Source organism: Plectropomus leopardus, chromosome 10 (genome assembly GCF_026936395.1).
Source record: "Plectropomus leopardus strain MGB_pleo_1.0 chromosome 10, ASM2693639v1, whole genome shotgun sequence".
Classification (NCBI taxonomy): domain Eukaryota; kingdom Metazoa; phylum Chordata; class Actinopteri; order Perciformes; family Serranidae; genus Plectropomus; species Plectropomus leopardus.
The window spans coordinates 29,679,594-29,698,184 of NC_142185.1; the positions used below are offsets into that span (position 1 = coordinate 29,679,594).

The window sequence follows — 18,591 nt, forward strand, 5'->3', positions numbered from 1 at the left end:
AACAGAATTTCGTGATCACAAATGTACAAATCATCTATTAAAAGGAAAGGCTTTCCTTTAAAAATATGTTTTAAGCAGTGATTTAAAAAGCATTTTTCTTTGCTGTATTTGCGTTTTTTTTCTGGCGCCTATTTGCTGTGTTTTTACAAAACCCCGACCTCACCTGAGCACTGAGGGCAAACATGCTGATAAATATCCCAAAATTAGAGGCAGAGGGAAGAGTCTCTGCAGAAAAAACACACTGAGTTTAAATCATATGTGATGATTGTGAGGTCTTACTTCTGCATCAGTCTATTTATTGTTTATTTTAGAAAAATACTGCATTGTCTCTTTAAACTGTGAGTCAAACTACGTGTTATTACTCTGAATATGTGTTATGTGAAAGTGGTCGCTCATTTTAACAAACCGTTATAATTATGACCCAGCTCTCCGTGGTTCCCCTCAGCTCCCGGAGCCTTCCAGCCTCTTATAGTGCAGTATTTTGGGATTTTTTTTATGGCCCATTTACTGTGTGATTCAGCCTTAACCTCCGTCCCTGCAGCAGCAGGTAGCTGTTTCCTGTTAACAAGCTCTGATAAACCAACTACACATGACATGAGCAGCACCAAACGGCAGACAGAGTTTGAGACCAGCAGGTGAAGGACTTAGAGCATCTAAAGAGTCAGATGTTTTTCTCAGTTGATAGTGGAGCTCAAAATCAAGCGGATATTGGTCTTAAATTCAGCGGGTGACCAGAGATGTGAAATGAATGATAATGTTTCTCCAGATCTGATGCATAATGCAACTTATAAATTTAGCTTTGAATATATGTAAAATATTTTTCATTCAGCTTATTCCACTGCTTCCTAATGTCCTACAAATTAATTCATGCTTCCTTAAAAGAAGAGCTGCAGTGATATACTGGTTTTAAGATATGAAAGTTGACAATAATCAAACTGTCTACATTTGCTTATATGGGATTTAAAAAACAAAAAAATATCCAGTTGGACCGAGAATCACACATTTATCTTTTCCTACATACTGCCTTTAAAAATGGGTTTTAAGACTGTAATTATAGTGATAAAAATTTGTTCAACCAAAACTAACCGTTCAGTTTTCACTCTTTTAAGGGTCATTTTGACTGATAATAATAATTTTGTGATACCATGAAACTTGGATATTTTCTGAGACTGCTATGGTATTGTGAAAAAATTGCTGTTGGCAAACTGTACCAAACTCCAGTTAACAAAAGAATCATTTAAGCGTGTATAGAGTCAGAATATTTTCACAGCTAAGTGGGTGATTTAAGTGTTTATTTCAACCAAACCAGAGTAGGTGACTTTTTGAACAGTGGTCAGACGAACAAAGACATTTTTTTCTGAGCTTTATTTTGTTTCTGTGGACTTTGAATAAAGTGTATTTTATGATGATAAAATTAATGCTAATTTAAATGGAGTCAGGTGGGTTTGACAATAGCGATATCAGGGCTGTTTCTGTTTGGAAAAAAAGGACCTTACTCTTCAACAAAAATGTCTATCTCTTTTGGATCCTTTCTGTATGTTTTCAGAGTCTTATTATAACAATTTGATGCAGTCAGTGACAAAAAAAGCATTTTAGTTGATGTAAGCTGACCGTGCAAACATGTTTAAATTGCAGTCTGTTTTGTAGCTTCTGGCTGTCGGCCTCTCGCTCAATACTGGACCAATTTTAAAAATTGCCGTCTCCATTAGTTACTTAGACACAAAAACATGGGAAAATTGAGTCCAAGAAAAATACAAAAGTTACTATTAAAGACAGTTGAAAAGCTTAAATAAGCAGATTCAATACTTCATGGAATAATTCAGATTCAGTTAAAAGCTTTTGTTCTCCTGTTTAATTTATTCACATTTTCAGGTCTTTATATAACGTGCGTGTCTGTGTTTACAGGTCGTTCTTACAGCGTGTTCTCTCAGCGTATGTTGAATCAGTGTCTGGAGTCACTAGTGCAGAAAATCCAGAGTGGAGTGGTGATAAACTTTGAGAAAACTGGGCCTGACCCGCCTCCTTTAGAGGGTAAGAGACACTTCCCCGTGTCTAAACCACATTTTATTCCTGTCTCCATTTCTAAAAGACCTTTTGACAACTGCTGCACTGCATCTGTTTGATTAGTAGAAAATCTCTTCACTCTCTCCCACTCACTGTGTTTTCTTTTTATCCTCTGAGCTTTTCTTTACTGGTGGATGTCACAGTTGAAACCTTCATATTTTAACTGCCCACACACTGTTACAGCTCACCCAAATCATCCTGTTGTGTTTCGTACCTCACAAACACCTTCTTCTCTTTAACCGCTTGTGGTTGTTTTTTCCTGAGATGTCAGCTTCCTGTTGCTGTCTGTGTCGGTTCAGATGCTCCGGTTGAGGCGGTGAAGTCTGGCCCACAGGCTTGGCACTGTTGTCACAAGCTGATCTACGTACGACCCAACCCGAAAACTGGTGTCCCCATCGGTCACTGGCCCATCCCCGAGGCCTTCTGGCCGGACCAGAACTCCCCCACATTGGTAAGAAACTAAACAAGTTTAATCACAGGAGAACATTTATATTCTCTGCATCTTTCATAATACTTTTTAAAGAGCAGTGTTTGTATTTTTCAATCTGGACTCTTTTGTCACGTTTTCGTGCCTGAGGGACTAAAAAAAAAAAAACAGCAGCATAATCCAGATTTTTATTTAGAAAGAATAAAGGCACAAAGTCCCAGTGAAAGCCTGTATATAATAAAGATGCAACAAGGAAAAAGTGAGTGGCATACAGAATATATTGGGGTTTTTTTTTTATAAGGACACTCTTCATAAAAAGGTCACACAGCCTCTGCAATAACAATGGAGCAAAAAGGGAAGTAGTGAAGGTAATAAAACAGAATTACACGGGCCAAATATACAGAACAATATAACAAGTCGAGGTACAGCGCAGGAAGGTCGCAGCACAAGTGACTCAGTGTTTTATTTCATCAGGTGTACAGAAATTTTTTTATTAGTATTTTATTTAAGTTAAAAGAACAAAACCAATAACTTACAAAAATGGTTAACACGGACTATATATCTATATATACGATAAGATAAGATAATCCTTTATTAGTGCTGCAGTGGGGAAATTCACAATGTTACAGCAGTTATGAGGTACGAGAAGTATAAGCTGCGAAAGAACAATCCAAAAGCAAAAAAAATAATTACAAATATAAAAATATAAAAATGTTAGATAATAAAAAACAAGGTGCCAAGTATGATTTAGGGTGCAAAACAGTAACATAAATAATATTAAAATTACAATGTGCCAGGAAAAATGGGTAGGAAAAAAATGTAAATATATATATATATGTACACCAATTGCACATGGAGATAATTGCACTTTTGAAAAATTGCATATAAAGACAGACAGACAGACAAGGAGGAAAAACATAAGGGGTATACATATTAAGGAAAGTCTAATACAGGATTTCAATGTCAGTTATTCATAGTGTTATGTTAATATATATAATAAATGTATCTAGTAATATATAGTATGTATATTTTTATACCATAAACAGAGAATTAGCAGTTAAATCAATGAGTGAAAATATGTACAAAAGCTGTTTTCTAAGAATTTATCTTGAAGAAATGACACAAATTTGGAAGAAAACCAGAATAATATAATTTCTAACACAAAAATAATGCGTCTTGTGTTCAAAACAAGCACTACAACATAGATTTCATAGCTGGTCTTTTAATTGTCTTGTTTTTATGGTTTATTTATAGCGTATATTAACATAATCTTTCTTGTGGTAACTTTATTTTGTGTTCTTTCATCTTTTATATTGTACCTGAAGATTATTTCAGTTCATAATGTTAATATGATGTCACATAGTCCATAACAGTATTACCGTCTTCCTCTTTGACGCCCGCAGCCCCCTCGCTCAGCCCACCCCCACGTCCGGTTCTCCTGTTTGGACGCGGAGCCCATGGTGATCGACAAGGTGCCCTTTGACAAATACGAGCTGGAGCCTTCGCCTCTCACACAGTACATTTTGGAGAGGAAGTCCCCGCACACCTGCTGGCAGGTAAACCACCATCACACACATATATGGGGAATAATAAACATACGAAAGGTGATAAACTCAGTGCCTGAACTGGGCCAAAAAGGTAACAGGACCCAAACTAAGCTGATGTATAACAGGATTATCCCACGTGTTTTTTTTTATATATTTGTATTTATAAGCGTCTGTATATCCCACTTTATCTACCTTAACTGGCCTTTGGCCTTTATTCGGTATTCAGCTGTTTTATTACCTGTTGGGTTAACTGTCTCGGCTTTATTTATCAGAGCACCTGGTAAACTGTGCCATCATAGGTGGCATATAAATAAAGTTATTATTATTACTTTAGATATATTATTTTCATTTTATCACTTAAAATACAGACAACTTATATTTTCACAGCTTGTACATGAATGTATATTTGGTTAATAAAAATGTATTTATGTTACTATTGAGACAAATAAAATTTTACATAATATTTTGTATATATGCTACAATAATAGATAGTTATTGATTATTAATAGATTATTATTGATAACAGTTTATTTTAAGCAGCATTTGGAAAACGAACCCTGATCAGTTGATAAAGTCTCTTTCCTGATTTTCTTTTTTTTTTGTATGTTTGTTTTTTAGCCATTTTGACAAGGACATTTTAGCACTGTTTATTCATGCGTTTACAAAAACATGCAGTTATGTCATGGCTATATTGCATCTATGAGTTACATGAGTGTTTACCTGAACTTAGTATGCAAAAAGAAGAACATATGTGGACAAACATTAATAGTCCCAGCCTATTTTAGGCACCTGATAAACTGTTATATAAATGATACAAACTAAATAAGCTATGTTGTTCTTGTTTTTGTTACTTCAGTCAAACTGTAAAGCACTTTGAATTGCATTTGATTTATTTGAAAGGTGCTTTACATGCAAAGTTTTATTGATTGAGCATGCTGTTAGCAAACAGTAGTTTAAGTGACCTTGAAGCTGAGAAAGTCCAGTTTACACTGACGAAAAAGGAAAAAAAACCCTTTTGATTTAAGTGTCGTATTCTTTCCTCTGCTTCCACTCTCAGATTAAACTTAATATTTTGCTGCCTCTCTAGTAATAAGAATCAAAAACAAGGAAAGTTGTCCCTCCGTTTTTCCATTCATCCCACATTTTTGCATCCCCATGAGACTGCTAGCCTGTAAACTTTTGGACTTGTTTTTGTCTCCTCTATGCAAAGGCAGGCAGTTAAATACTTAAATGGAAACATTTACTTATTATCACAGTAATACACTCAGAGCTATCATAGGCGCTGTCCTACTTAACCAGAGGTTAGCTGAGGTGGAAACATTAGCTTAAAAATCACAGAGGGAGTGCTTAAAGTGCACTCTTCTTTTTAAAGAGATGGTTTTTGGCATTAGGTGCAGGTGCGTGGCTCAGTCTACAGATCCTGTTGGTGGTCATATCCAAGTGAACCAGCAGTTTAACGAAACAATCTTCCTGCATGTGATGTATTTGTGGTTAGAGCTCTAATGTCGCCACTCATTCATTGATTTCCTCTCGGTCTTTTTTTAGGTGTTTGTGTGTAACAGTGCCAAGTACAGTGACCTGGGCCAACCATTCGGCTACTTAAAGGCCAGCACAGCTCTGAACTGTGTCAACCTGTTTGTGATGCCCTACAATTACCCCGTGCTTCTGCCACTTCTGGGTAAGATCGAGGGATCCATGTCACATTTGCATTTCTCATTTTTACTGTCACTGTGTGTGTGTGTGTGTGTGTGTGTGTGTGTGTGTGTGTGTGTGTGTGTGTTTATGTGTGTGTGCGTGCTCCTGTGTCATCAGTACTTCCTGCTAATACCCAAGATTCTCACAGTCCAATTTATTTTTATTTTTAACTTTTTAGTTATTAAACATAAAGACAGTACATACAACATATAATACAGCGGAGAGGTTCACAATAAGTTCACATCTTTATATATTATATTACCATAGATAATTATTATCATAATTATATTATCCAAAGTCAGGGTTAAATATTATCATATTTTTGGTATTTTAATGTCCATTTTCAACACTACTTACTCAATGGTAATGACATTTCCTACAAAACATTCACTGACTCCGCATTAACCTCCTACCTTGCTGTTCAGTCTTAAGGAAAAGAGCACAAAAAATATACAAGTATGACAAAACAGTAACAATAATGATAAAATATAAACCAAAGTTAAAGACAGAGAAACAAACAGTTAAAAACAAAGAAGAAAAGCAAAGCACAATTAATGAACTCACATTTCGACTACTTAGCCTCCATCACCTTGGAGGTAAGCAGTTCGGCTCTCGGAGAGGGGGGCAGAATACGCAAACAAGGAGATCAGTGCACACGTCCTTAATCCATTAAAAACTATGCTCTCCTGTAAAACCTGAAGGCTTTTTTAAAGTACATGTTGCAGATGATTTTTAAGTCTTCTTTTTTTTCTTGCAGATGACTTGATCAAAGTGCACAAGTTCAAACCAACCATCAAATGGCGGCAATCCTTTGAGAACTACCTGAAAACGATGCCTCCATATTATATCGGGGTCAGTGAACTTCAGCTCGTCGGTTTCTTTTTAATTGATGAGAGACGAGGATCATAAAAGAAGCTGCGCAGATCTAATCGCTGTTCTTCTCTCTACAGTCCCTGAGGAAGGCGCTGAGAATCATGGGAGCACCGAACCTGCTGGCCGACAACATGGAGTACGGCCTGAGCTACAGCGTGGTGTCCTACCTGAAGAAGCTCAGCCAACAGGTGAGAAGCTGTGTCCCGCTACCTTTGGGGACATGTCGTAGAAAATCAGTGTTTGTTGTTATGCCGCGTTTCGGCACGACCAAAAGTCAACATGAAAGAAGCCCTCATCTCCTTTAAGAGAAAACCAATCCAAATAAAACAAACACAGTCACTAACCTCCATAACTTAAGACATGAAAAGACACAATAGCAATAAAACATATGACCACAGTTGGAAAAGAAATCCTGATGTATCTTATTTTTCTGTGTAATAGAGCTCCATTATTGTAAAAAAAAACAAAACAAATTGCTCCAAATGAGGACCTTTTTATAAAAGACGGGGGAACTTGGAAAGTATTGAGGTATGACCCTGAAAGTAACAAAATAACACTTGAAAACAGTCAATGCATAGTCAGATTTTTATTCTTGGTTACTTAATCTTTAATCAGATACAGTGGTTACTGATTTAAAGCATATGTTTGTTAATTTTATGCTTTATTTATGATCATTTTCTGAGTAGGTGGTAGGCATTGAATTAACACGTTTCTCTTATTTTGTTTTTTGTTGAGAAAATTAAAGCAAATTAAAGGAAAGGAAAAAAAATCCACTTTTGGTATGAGTACAGAAAATTTAATATAATATTGACCCTCATTTAAATTGAAATATATACCCAACAGTAGTGTGCATGTTTCTTTATATTGTTCATACAGTAAATAAGAGACTGAAAGTAACTACCTTCAAAATGCACGCAGTCATATGACTTATTTGTTCACATTTCCAGTCAAAAATCGAGTACGACCGCCTGATTGCCTTGATCGGTAAGAAGCAGCCCCCAGAGGCCGGCATCAAGGTGCGTTGGCGAGGTGGAGGGATATCTCTGGCCCAGCGGAGGGACTTCATCCAGCAGCTGCAGAGTCTCTCCGGAGAGGCGCCAACGCTTCCTCTGGAGCTCAACCCTAAAGAGTTTCAGGGCTTTCAGCTGGCTCTGCTCAACAAGGTGACATGAGATAATCATTTTTCTGAGCTATAAGCAACAGTTATTCAGTCGTGGCTACAAACATCAGCACTGGTTTTTACTCTGGTCCGATGAGCTGCATTTACTTGGACAGCTGTGTGATTTTCGATGTTCAGCTCAGATCTCGCTGTTCACATTCACTTTCTGCTCAGACTCTCTCTGCCCTCCTGACTTTCCATCCAGCCTCCTCTGAGGTGTTTATTGAGATGTTTTATGTAGTGTGTTTGGGTGCTTCGGGGCATGGGCATTTGAAAATCTCTCTCTCAGACTGTATCCACTGTAAATCCACTCTGTTATGGCCAGAGTTCGACAGTATTTCACCAGAAAATGACCGTCTTTACTGACTTGGTGGAAAGCTGGATTTAAACTCAGACACCTCGCTTTAAAATTCGTCTGTCTCGTGTTCTCATCAGGGCCTGAAGCCGCAGAGCTTCAGGAATCCCTACGACATCCCCCGCAGCCACCTGCTGGACCAGCTCAGCCGAATGAGGAGGAACCTGCTCAACACCAGCGTCTGTACTCTCAGAGGGCAGGACTCAGGTGAGTCACCGTGCAAGTCTGTTACTCAAACACATTCCTGTAACCACACCCGAAACGGATGTCACGCTGAAACGTTCAGCCACTGAACAAAGGTGAGCAAATAGAAGGAATTTTAGCTGGTTTTAAGTCATCAGAGTGAAAATTACAGCCTCTACTTGTTATAAGGCAATCTTGTGTCAAAAAAATCAGTATCAGAGTTTTATTCGATCAGACTCATTTTTTCTCCTCCTGTGAAACAGTTTTAAATGTTTGATGATTGATCCTGCAGTCAGGGACATTTTTAAAAGTTTATCTACACAAATGAGGTTTTGGGCAACTCGAAACCACAATTCACTGTTTATGGGTTGTAGCTGCTAACAGAGAAATATCAAGTGTAAGGCTGCACAGTTAATCGCATATCAATCTCGATCCCAATTTTGGTTCATCACAATTAAATGAAGATGATCGACTGATTCTTTTAAATGCATGCTTCCCTCGTAAAAAACTCTGCTGCGTATCAAATCAAGCCGGCCTCCACTTTTGGGTAATTGTGATGGAGCGGCATCCTGTAAGAAATTATCCTGCAGACGGATGTTAAATGATTATTTTTTAAAATCCATTCATTGAACATCATCATCATCATTAGAAGGTCATATGAGACAACACAACACATTTCTTAATGAATAATTACTGAAAATAATGAAAAAAATACCACAGTCTGCAGTAGGGCTGGGAAATATATCAATATTATACTATATGTACTTTGTATAAAAAACTTAAGAATAATCGTGATCTCAGTATTAATCAAAAGGATGTCAGTGTCATTTTGGTTATAACTGTGCAGCCTTTATGGAAAGAGACATTATAAGATGTTTTTTCGGATATCAGTGGGCAAAAAAATTTGTTTGCATTCCAGCAGACTGAATACATGAAATTCTAAAGCTGCCGCTATTTAACGGCCCTATTAAATGTGAAGGATTTGTTTTAAATTCCTTTTGTAATTGCACAGTTTCAAAATATTCTGTTTAATCTGGTAATATGTGACAGTACAGAAGCTAAAGATGCTGTATCTTCTGTTTCACTGGGACTTTTAGAGTAAAATGTGTACATTTCTGTTGACTTCTCCTGTCTCGTGTTCAGACCAGCTCCACAGCGTGCCAATAGCCCAGATGGGCAACTACCAAGACTTCCTCAAAGCTGCTCCTCAGCCTCTTCGAGACGCAGACCCCGAGCAGCCCAAACGCCTCCACACATTCGGCAACCCCTTCAAACTGGACAAAAAGGTAATTTATCAACCCTGCTCCTCTTTCATGACAAAAAGACTAAATTATTGATTGAGAAACTCGTTAACTGACCACCTTCCTCTCTCCCCTCTCAGGGCATGATGATCGACGAGGCGGATGAGTTTGTGACGGGTACTCAGAGCAAGGGGAAGAGACCAGGAGACAGCAGCAACATGACGGGCGGAGGGCCCAAGAGGCGTCGCTGCATGTCGCCTCTGCTGCGCCTGGGCAGAGCCTACACCCCTCCAGTCACACCGCCTGCCAGCCCTCGACCCACAGGTATAAATACGCACGTCTTTTTGACTAAAGCCTGGTACAAAGGGAAAGATTTTTTAAAATCTTAACTGATTTAGTGTTTTTTTACCAAGACATCGCTGCGTTTTCTGCTGGTATAATGATGCATGCAAAGAGATTGTTTTTTTAGAAAGACATCATTGCAATTGTACTCGGGATAGCACCATAAAAGGTGGTTGTTTTTTTACTGAGACATTACTGCATTCCTACTGAAAAAGTACCATAAAAAAGTGGCTGTATTTTTTATCAGTTCATCACTGCGTTTCCAGCTGAGACAGTGCCACAAAAAAGGGTTGGTTTTTAGCAAGACATTGTTGCATTTCTGCGCAGAAAGCAAAGCCATTGCTGCTTTTCCAGCCAGGATAGTGCCACAAAAAAGTGTCTGTTTTTTACCGAGACATTGCCACATTTCCGGCTGGTACGGCGTAACGAAAAAAAGAGGCTACACACGATGACAAATAATGACAGATTTAACAGTTCTGTTCATATAGTGTGCGGTGTGCAACGACATGACCGACACAGCACACCAAAACCGTCACCAACAACCAGAGTCTCGAGTCTCGCGCGGTCAAACGCGACATGACAGTAAACAAACATGGCAGATTACGAGCTAAATGTGGCTAGCTGTTAGCTCTCTGGTACATCCAGTGCTGTAGCAGTTTCTGTCCAACAGTTTGTCCTCTGTCTCTGAGGTCCATCTCACTTTATGCTTCACCATCTCCATGTCTCTCATTTGTTGTGCTTCCGTCTTCAGTCAGCTTGCTTCCGCTTTCTTTCTGTTTCCCCGTGAAAATTCACACACAACAGTATTTCTGATCATAAACATTGAACATGTTTAATTTTATATCTCAGTTGTCTTTCGAGCAGATAGCGAAAAAAATCTGGCAAGATAATCTTTAGAGCCATCAGATAACCGGGCCTTGGTGCGTGTGTACCGCGTGTAAGAACAATAAGATAATCCTTTATTAGTCCAGCAGTGGGGAAATTCACAATGTTTCAGCAGCTATGAGGTACGAAGAAGTATCAGCAGCGAAGGAACAACACAGAAGTAAAAAAATAATAACTAATATAAAAATATTAAAATGTTCGATAAGAAAAAACAAGGTGCCTAGTATTATTAAAAAAACAAGGTGCAAAAACTGAAACATAAATAAAATAAAATTACAATGTGCCAATAAAACGGTCTAGAAAAAAATATATATAAGAAATATGTACAGTAATTGCACATGTGAAAAATTGCACTTTTGTGTAAGTCCAGTCGGTGTGTGTGTGTGAGTGCGGTGTACTGGGAGCAGGGCTGATTGTTACGATAACTGCAGAAACAGTTTCATACTCTGATCAGTCTTCAGTCCTCGTTTTCGACTGCTTGAAGCCAGTTGTGCTGACACAGATGTGCTGAATCACTCAGGATTAAGAGGAGACTTCACAGTGGTATCACAGTGACAGTGCAGCAGCCTGCTCTGAAACATGTTCACTTACACCGTCTCTGATGTCCTTCAGAGGTTTTATGGAAAGCAAGTACATTCAAAACACTACGTTGTCCTCCGTTTGTCAGATCTAAAGGTTCCGTATACAACATCGGAGCATCGATATAGCAGCGAACCACTATTTGCTATGCAAAGATGTAGAGGAGTGATGGCGCCATGAGCGGAGAGTAAAGTCACGTCCTCTGTGTGTGATGTAACCTGAGCCTCTCTGTGGTTTGTTGTGGTAAACTAGTGCGGCTGAATGTGCATTTTAGAGTGTGTGTGTGTGTGTGTGTGTGTGTGTGTGTGTGTGTGTGTGTGTGTGTGTGTGTGTGTGTGTGTCGCGGGCCAGCTCGTGGCCAACACTCTATTGCTGTTATCGGGACATCGCCACAGATTCCTAGCAACATATTGGTTTATCTGAACGTACAGAAAAAAATACACAACCAAATGAAAATTAAAACCTTTCAATCATGTAAAAAGGGAAAATAAATAGAGAAATAGAGGAATGTAAAGAAATAAAAACATAAGGAAATAAATACAAAATAAAAAGTATAAACAAATAAATAGATTTGAAAAAAATGGAGGGATAATTGAATAAATACAATGAAACAAAATAATGGTAGAAAATATGTAGAAACAAAACCAAAAAAAAACACATTTTTTGTAGACAAGGGTATTGGATGAATATACACATGGAAACAAAGCTTTAAAATTTGATCCTAAACTTAATATTATAACTTGTTATTGTCTTTTTATTATTCTGCAGTCATGTCATACCTGACTTTGACCATTGTTCACGTCATTATTAGAGGTCGATAGATTATCGGCCTGGCTGATTATAAGCGGCGATATTTGGCATTTTGCTTGATTATCTGTATCAGCGTTTTATTTCAATGATCGCCAATAAAAAATGAATTAATTAAAAAGTGCAAAGAAAGTGTCAGCACAGGGGAAACTTTTACTTTGTAAAACCTCAGAGAGCTATTTTTATTTATACATTATTTAATTAAGTTTTAATCTAAGTTGCTGTATATGATGTTGAAAGTTTAGTATTGATTAAATGTTTGCTAAAGGCATTTAAACAAAGTTTTGTGCTGGAGTTTGTTATATTTCAAATTCTAAATATTGACAGAAGATTTTAAAAATTATTGTAAATGCATATTGTCTTCATAAATCGGTTATCGCTCTCATTAACTACTAAGTATCTGTATCGGCCCTGATAAACCAATATCAGTCATCATCTGAGTCGATATTAACTTGCATTATTAAAAAAATATGTGTTGTATTTGCCTGAAGAAGCAAACGAAAAGCGGCCATGTCAGCCAAACTCTGCTGTTTAAAGTAATTAAAGCTGAATTCAATGGATTTCATGCTAAACAAAATACTTTTTTAATTTTTTTTAATTTAATTTAATTTTTTAATCTCTGAACCTGCAGACATGGATGACGGAGCTCCTGAACCGGACCTGATCATCAACCACCTGAATCAGAACCACTACGGCTCAGACGGGAGTTCAGACTCGGAGGTGGACCATCTCTCGGGGCCCGCAGACCACCAGGAGAACCACACGGCCACGGACCCCGACGACCTCCGGCACGGGGACGAGGAGGAGGAGAACGGGCAGCCCCGGGCGGGCGAGCTGGCTCCGGGCAGCGAGGGAGGAGCGGAGATGGTGCTGGTGGACGACCAGCTGCCTCGCTACCTGTCACCTGCGGCTCTGAAGAAGCACATTCACATCGAGACGACGAAGGTCAACAACGAGCTGAGGACGCTCATCACCAAGGAGATCAGAAAACCTGGCCGACGTATGTATTCGTACTCAGTCTTTTGGTCTCAGTGTTTTACTTTAACCCTTTGAAACCTGGATCATCATCACTTTTCTTGTGCAGCATTCAGGCACCTTTCACGAGTAATTTAACCTTTGAACCCTGAGCAAATCGGTTTGATTTGAAAACATGGGAGAAAAGGCGATGAGCAACTTGGCAAGCGGTGTCCCACAAATTGATTTAGAAAATTATTTAAAAAAATAAGATCGGGGAAGAATGTCCGGAAAACTGCATGTATAATTGTCAAAATTATATATTGGAAATTATACTACAGAATTATTATTTTTAGGTATGTTTTTTTTCTCCAATTAATTTCCTTGTTTTTGTTTTCACTTCACTTTTTTCATTTCTTTCTTTTTTGTGCTAATTTTCAAGTCATATTTTTGTTCTTAAAAAACAAAAAAACTAATTTCTTGCTGTTTTTTTAATCATTTCTTCTCAAACTGCTCATTGGCTTCTTCCCTTGTTTTAAAGGAAAATCAAGCCAATTTACTTAGGTTTCAAAGGGTGAAGAACAGATTATTTTAATTAACAAGAAAGGACTAAAATGAAGTTGTGAAGGCAAAATTATAGTTGACATAATTAAATATGTGACTAAAGAAAAAGAAGAGAAGAGGTGTTTTTTTTACAGTTAATGATGCCACAAAGGTGTTAAGGTTTAATACCAGCCTTATATGTTTTTGAGGTTCAGTTGTCACATTACAGTAACAACTCAACCTAAAAAACTGCAATTGCACTGCATGAAATAACCGGGTGCCACACTGAGCTTTTCAGATGTGCAAAAGAAAAAGATAATGAAACTGGCCCATATTCCTTGAAAGTGTCTTTGTCCAAACACATAAGTGCAGCCTTTTTCACAGCAATCAAGTTTGACCTCAAAGTTGTTTTTCTCAAAAACTGAGCTTTCCAAAAAAAAAAACAAACCCCAAAAAACAGCAAGCTGTGGATTGGATTTGGTACAAATTGACGATAAAAGTAATCTGTACATTTGTCTGTGCTTCAAACTATAAATAATGATAAATAACTAGATAAATGTTTTTTTAAAATTTCTTTCTGTGAGCTGACAGAAAGAAGGGCTCCCTAAATCTGCTAAATAACAAACGTCCTTGATGAGATTAATCAGCTGTCCTAAAAAAAAAAAACAACGCAACAATCGAGCGATTAATCCTCAATCACTTGTTCTTTCTGTTTCAGACTACGAGAAGATCTTCCTCCTCCTGAAGCAGATCCAGGGCACTCTGGACACCCGACTCATCTTCCTCCAAAACATCATCAAAGAGGCGGCCAGGTACAGAGTCTCAGTAAAATGTGGAGTTGTGGTTAATAAATAAACTTAAAAAAAATATTTATGTAAAGTCTTAAGCACATTTATATAATGGCCTATTAGGGCCATTGTAGATAAAAATAAAAATTGAAAAACGGAGGGCAATAACTGAATTTCCAAGGTTAATGTCACAAACTTGCAAGAAAAATCTTGGATTCTGTCTGAGTTCACAGCAATGTCCCTTCAAAGTCAAGATGCTGATGATAATTTGGAGATTCTGGGCTAAACGCAGGAGTAGCTATTTCCGTATTGCTAAATCCATTTGTAAAGTAAATTGACAATTGCAAGAAATTTTAGAAAATAATTTAAAAAATAAGCTAGGAAAAATATCCAGAAAACTCAACTATAATTAACATATAAAGAATTATTATTTTTTAAAACCACCGTAGTCAAGTCATTTTCGTGTTTGTTTTTGTTTTTTACTGTCCTTTTTCCTCTTCTTTTTTCCGTTTATTTGTGTGCCATTTTGAGGTAATTTTCTTGTGTTTTTTTTAAAAAAAAATAAATTTCTTGCTAATTTCTGTGTAATTTCTTCTCATTTTTTTATTACCTTTTTTCCAGGTTTTTGAGAGAAATCAAGAAATCAGTTTCCTCTAGGTTCAATTTTTTTTTTAAATTTCTTAAGTACAAACCATAACATTTGTTTTTATTGCTTTCAGGTTCAAAAAGCGCGTTCTCATCGAGCAGCTGGAAAACCTCCTGGAGGAGATCCACAACAGATCCAATAACATGAACCACGTGGACACGCTCTGAGACCGGCTCATTCCCAAACTGAACTTTATGATAGTGAACCCCGAAAACCACCCACAACCCCCCCCTCCCTGTGTACTGGGGCCCTGCGGAGACGAGACAAGACGGCATCCAGCTCTCAAACTATCACCTCTTCGGAGGACTCTTATTGATGATCGCGTTGGTTTGCACACAGTTTAAAGTCAGTGTTGACCCCGGATGATATGAATGCGGGGACAAGAAAGCGTTTATGTCTACAGGTGAAGTGTTTGTCTACCCAGCAAGGTTTTTTGACTTGTAGGATGATTGTCTGTTTCCGATCTGTGAATCCTGAAGCATTCCTCTCGAATATTCTCCTCCGAGATAAGATTTAAAAAAAAAAAGACAAGAAAAGATCTCTTAAATGAGGAGTAAACGAGGGAGTTTCCCGGAGAGGAACAGACAGCAGTCGTGTTTTGTTTGTGACGATGTGACGGAGTAAGAAGGGTTCAGGTCGTGTTTTGGTAACTCAGGGTCAAACGGGATCCAGCGGAGATGCTCATGAGACACTTTTCTCCCCTTTTCGTTCGTTCACTTCCCCCTTGTTTTTGGTCTCTACCTTTTGTTTTGTGGGAGGAAGAGTCGTTCTGTTTTCACTGCTGAAACTTTAACTTTCTACACTCCACTAACTGAAGAAGCACTCCAGCGCTGTGCTCTTAAATGACTTAAAGTGTTAGATTTTGTCAACTTGTGGTTTACCTGCCAGACTGACAATTAATATTATTGTAACTTAAGGATGAATAATTTTGATCCACATTTTTGATGACGTCTGGAATACGGTAAACTTTAAAAACTGTGTCTTCTGCAGATAAAGATCAACACAAAATCATTTTAAATGATTGGTTACAAATGTTGAAATACAGGGACGCAAAAACCTCAGGAACTAATGCATCATAATCAGCAATAACATTGGAGCAACTTTTACCCCCATTTTTATCTTATTTTAACCCGAAACAGCTGATATGCAAACTGTCGTCCCCCTGGAGTGTTGATGAGCCGAGGTCTCGGATGCCAGCTTGTCCCAACGTGCTGGTCGCTGCCAAATAACTTAACCCGCCCCCGAAAAACTCCTCCCCCGCCATGAATCTCAAACCAACTTCTTGTCACTTAACGGTGAATGCACTTGTGTAAATTTGAGAATTTATTTAATGTAATTTAAAAGAAAAACTACCTTTTTTGTTGCAGTTTTTTTTTTCAAACAGTCCTCTTTATTTTTTTTTTGTCAGGCCTGTTTAAGTTTCTCAAATATACACAAAGAATCTGAACTGAGGTCTTGAGGTCAAGAGTTGATTTCTGATTCAGAGGGCAGCCCTCTTCTGTTCCCTCCCTCCTCGGACAGGGACCAAAATCTGCCATACTTGTCTTTGTTTGTGAAGAGGCCGCTACCAAAAGAGTATTTTGAATACACTGTAAAGATGTAAATAACCCTAGAGTACTATTTAAAGAGAATGTTCAGTGGAAAAATGGCCTTTTTGTAAGTATTTCCATGAATAAAGTTTCTATTTTACACTGTGAAGGGCCATGTAAATAAAGTGTTCTGTAAAGATGTGACTCTTTGTGTTTTTCTCCACGTTTTTTTTTTTTTTTGGTAGTTTCATTGCCACCATCAAAATTCAAAATTCTTTGAAAGGTAAAACATTTTTCCTCACTAGTCAGAATCACTGTATGTGCTTCTGTTATTGAGTTATATACGTTTCAACACACTGAACGAAGGATTGTTTGTTTTTGTAATCTTTGCTTGAATGTTTTCCCTTTATGACTTCAGGTTTATTGAATTTTAAATTTTTCAACAACACAAAGCCACATCACAGATAACAGTCCCCAAAGAACACCAGACAGAAGAGAGAGAAAAAAATAAATAAAATAAAATAAATGGGGATTGAGTAACACCAAAAAAAAAAACCAAATAGACAAGAGCACTAGTGAAAGAGAAACTAAGATAAATCAGGACCGAGGTGTTGGCATGATAGGAAAAAAAAGCCTGAATATTTTCCTGAAAAAAGATGCAGATGACTAAACTTGGGAGGTATTGGCTCGAAAAGCAATCACCCTGTTTAGACGTTGCATGCATTTCAGTAGACAGCCGAAACGCTTCGCCGTTCACACCTGTGCCTATCGTGCGTCTCCAGCTGAGCATTCGTGTTTAGATTTTGTTACTTTTTCCAGCATGCTCACTTGTCATGTCAGTGGTTGTTTCTGTACAGTGGAGACACGTGTCCTTAAATAGGGCGAAACAAGGAATGTTTACGCAGCACTTTGTCCAACTCAACATAAAATGGATAAGTGGAGCATTAATGCGCTGTCACCAAAACATCTACCACGTCCTGAGCTGATGATGTGGTCCGTGTCAGAGAAGCATTAGGATGGCGTCACTGTTTTCACGACAAAAGATATGTGGTCAAATGCATCCCAAACCACCCCTGCAAGCGGTTTGTGCAATCATGTCAGAAATCTGTCTCTTAACACCTGTGTTTAGCATGATGTGGTTGTGATGAGATCACCTGAGAGGCATAAGCAGGGTGAATGGGACCTAAACATGAAGCTTCTCATGGTCCAAATTAGAAGTACAATATCAAAGAAAATAAACATTTTACACATATTTTCCAAAAAAGAGGGTAAAACAATTAACTGAGTGTGTGAAGGAGTGGAAAACAAGTCAACACAAATGGAAATGTCTGTTTAGGAGCTTACTGTCACAAAAACACCAATAGAAAAACCTAAATTTAAAATAAAGACTGTTTTCTCTTCAGAACAACGGAGGAGCCTTTTGCTCATAATTTATGTACATTTATAACAGTCTATGATGACAATAAGGGGTTAAAAACTGCTCTTGCAGTGGTAGGAGGGTCATTCACTACAGAACCCATAAGCCATTGGGCCATCTGCTTTCTACTGATTGGCTGTAAGGCCACAGGATCTAGGGGCGGCACTTCCTTCAGCACAGGTCGTCTCTGCCTATTGAAGCCCACACTGTCAGCATAAAAGCTCCTATTGGCTCCAGTGACCCGTCAATCAAAAGGTCAGAGTTCAGCCTCCATTTTCATGTAAAGGAGTTTGCACATTTACCTGCAAATCGAAGATAATGTGGAAAAAATATGAACGTTTGAATGATGCAGCAGCAGTTTGTAGATATCTGTTGATGTAATATGTGTTTGGACTAAATGTTTTGCTGGGTTTTGACTGTCATTGACATTTTAGAGTGTTTGAAGACTGTTTTTGTTGTTGATATTGATCTGTGAATAACAATAACTCTTCACTGGTGAGTTCTAATTATTTCTTTTTTGTTTTTTGATTTATTGAGCCTGCTGTGGTGGTTGTATC

General features: G+C 37.9%; 1 protein-coding gene across 1 annotated transcript in view; it reads left to right on the top strand.

Annotated features, from left to right (window-relative positions):
- ints6 (integrator complex subunit 6) overlaps positions 1-16,821 on the top strand; it is a 38,221-nt gene extending 21,400 nt beyond the window's left edge. The window contains exons 6-18 of the mRNA XM_042494566.2: positions 1,906-2,031; positions 2,364-2,515; positions 3,895-4,047; positions 5,584-5,716; positions 6,491-6,585; positions 6,684-6,794; positions 7,554-7,769; positions 8,201-8,327; positions 9,447-9,589; positions 9,685-9,868; positions 12,789-13,157; positions 14,373-14,466; positions 15,162-16,821. Of these exons, the coding sequence (XP_042350500.2) occupies positions 1,906-2,031; positions 2,364-2,515; positions 3,895-4,047; positions 5,584-5,716; positions 6,491-6,585; positions 6,684-6,794; positions 7,554-7,769; positions 8,201-8,327; positions 9,447-9,589; positions 9,685-9,868; positions 12,789-13,157; positions 14,373-14,466; positions 15,162-15,255 (1,997 nt within the window). The 3' untranslated portion in view covers positions 15,256-16,821. The remainder of the gene's footprint in view (positions 1-1,905; positions 2,032-2,363; positions 2,516-3,894; positions 4,048-5,583; positions 5,717-6,490; positions 6,586-6,683; positions 6,795-7,553; positions 7,770-8,200; positions 8,328-9,446; positions 9,590-9,684; positions 9,869-12,788; positions 13,158-14,372; positions 14,467-15,161) is intronic.
- The last annotated feature ends 1,770 nt before the right edge of the window (positions 16,822-18,591 follow it).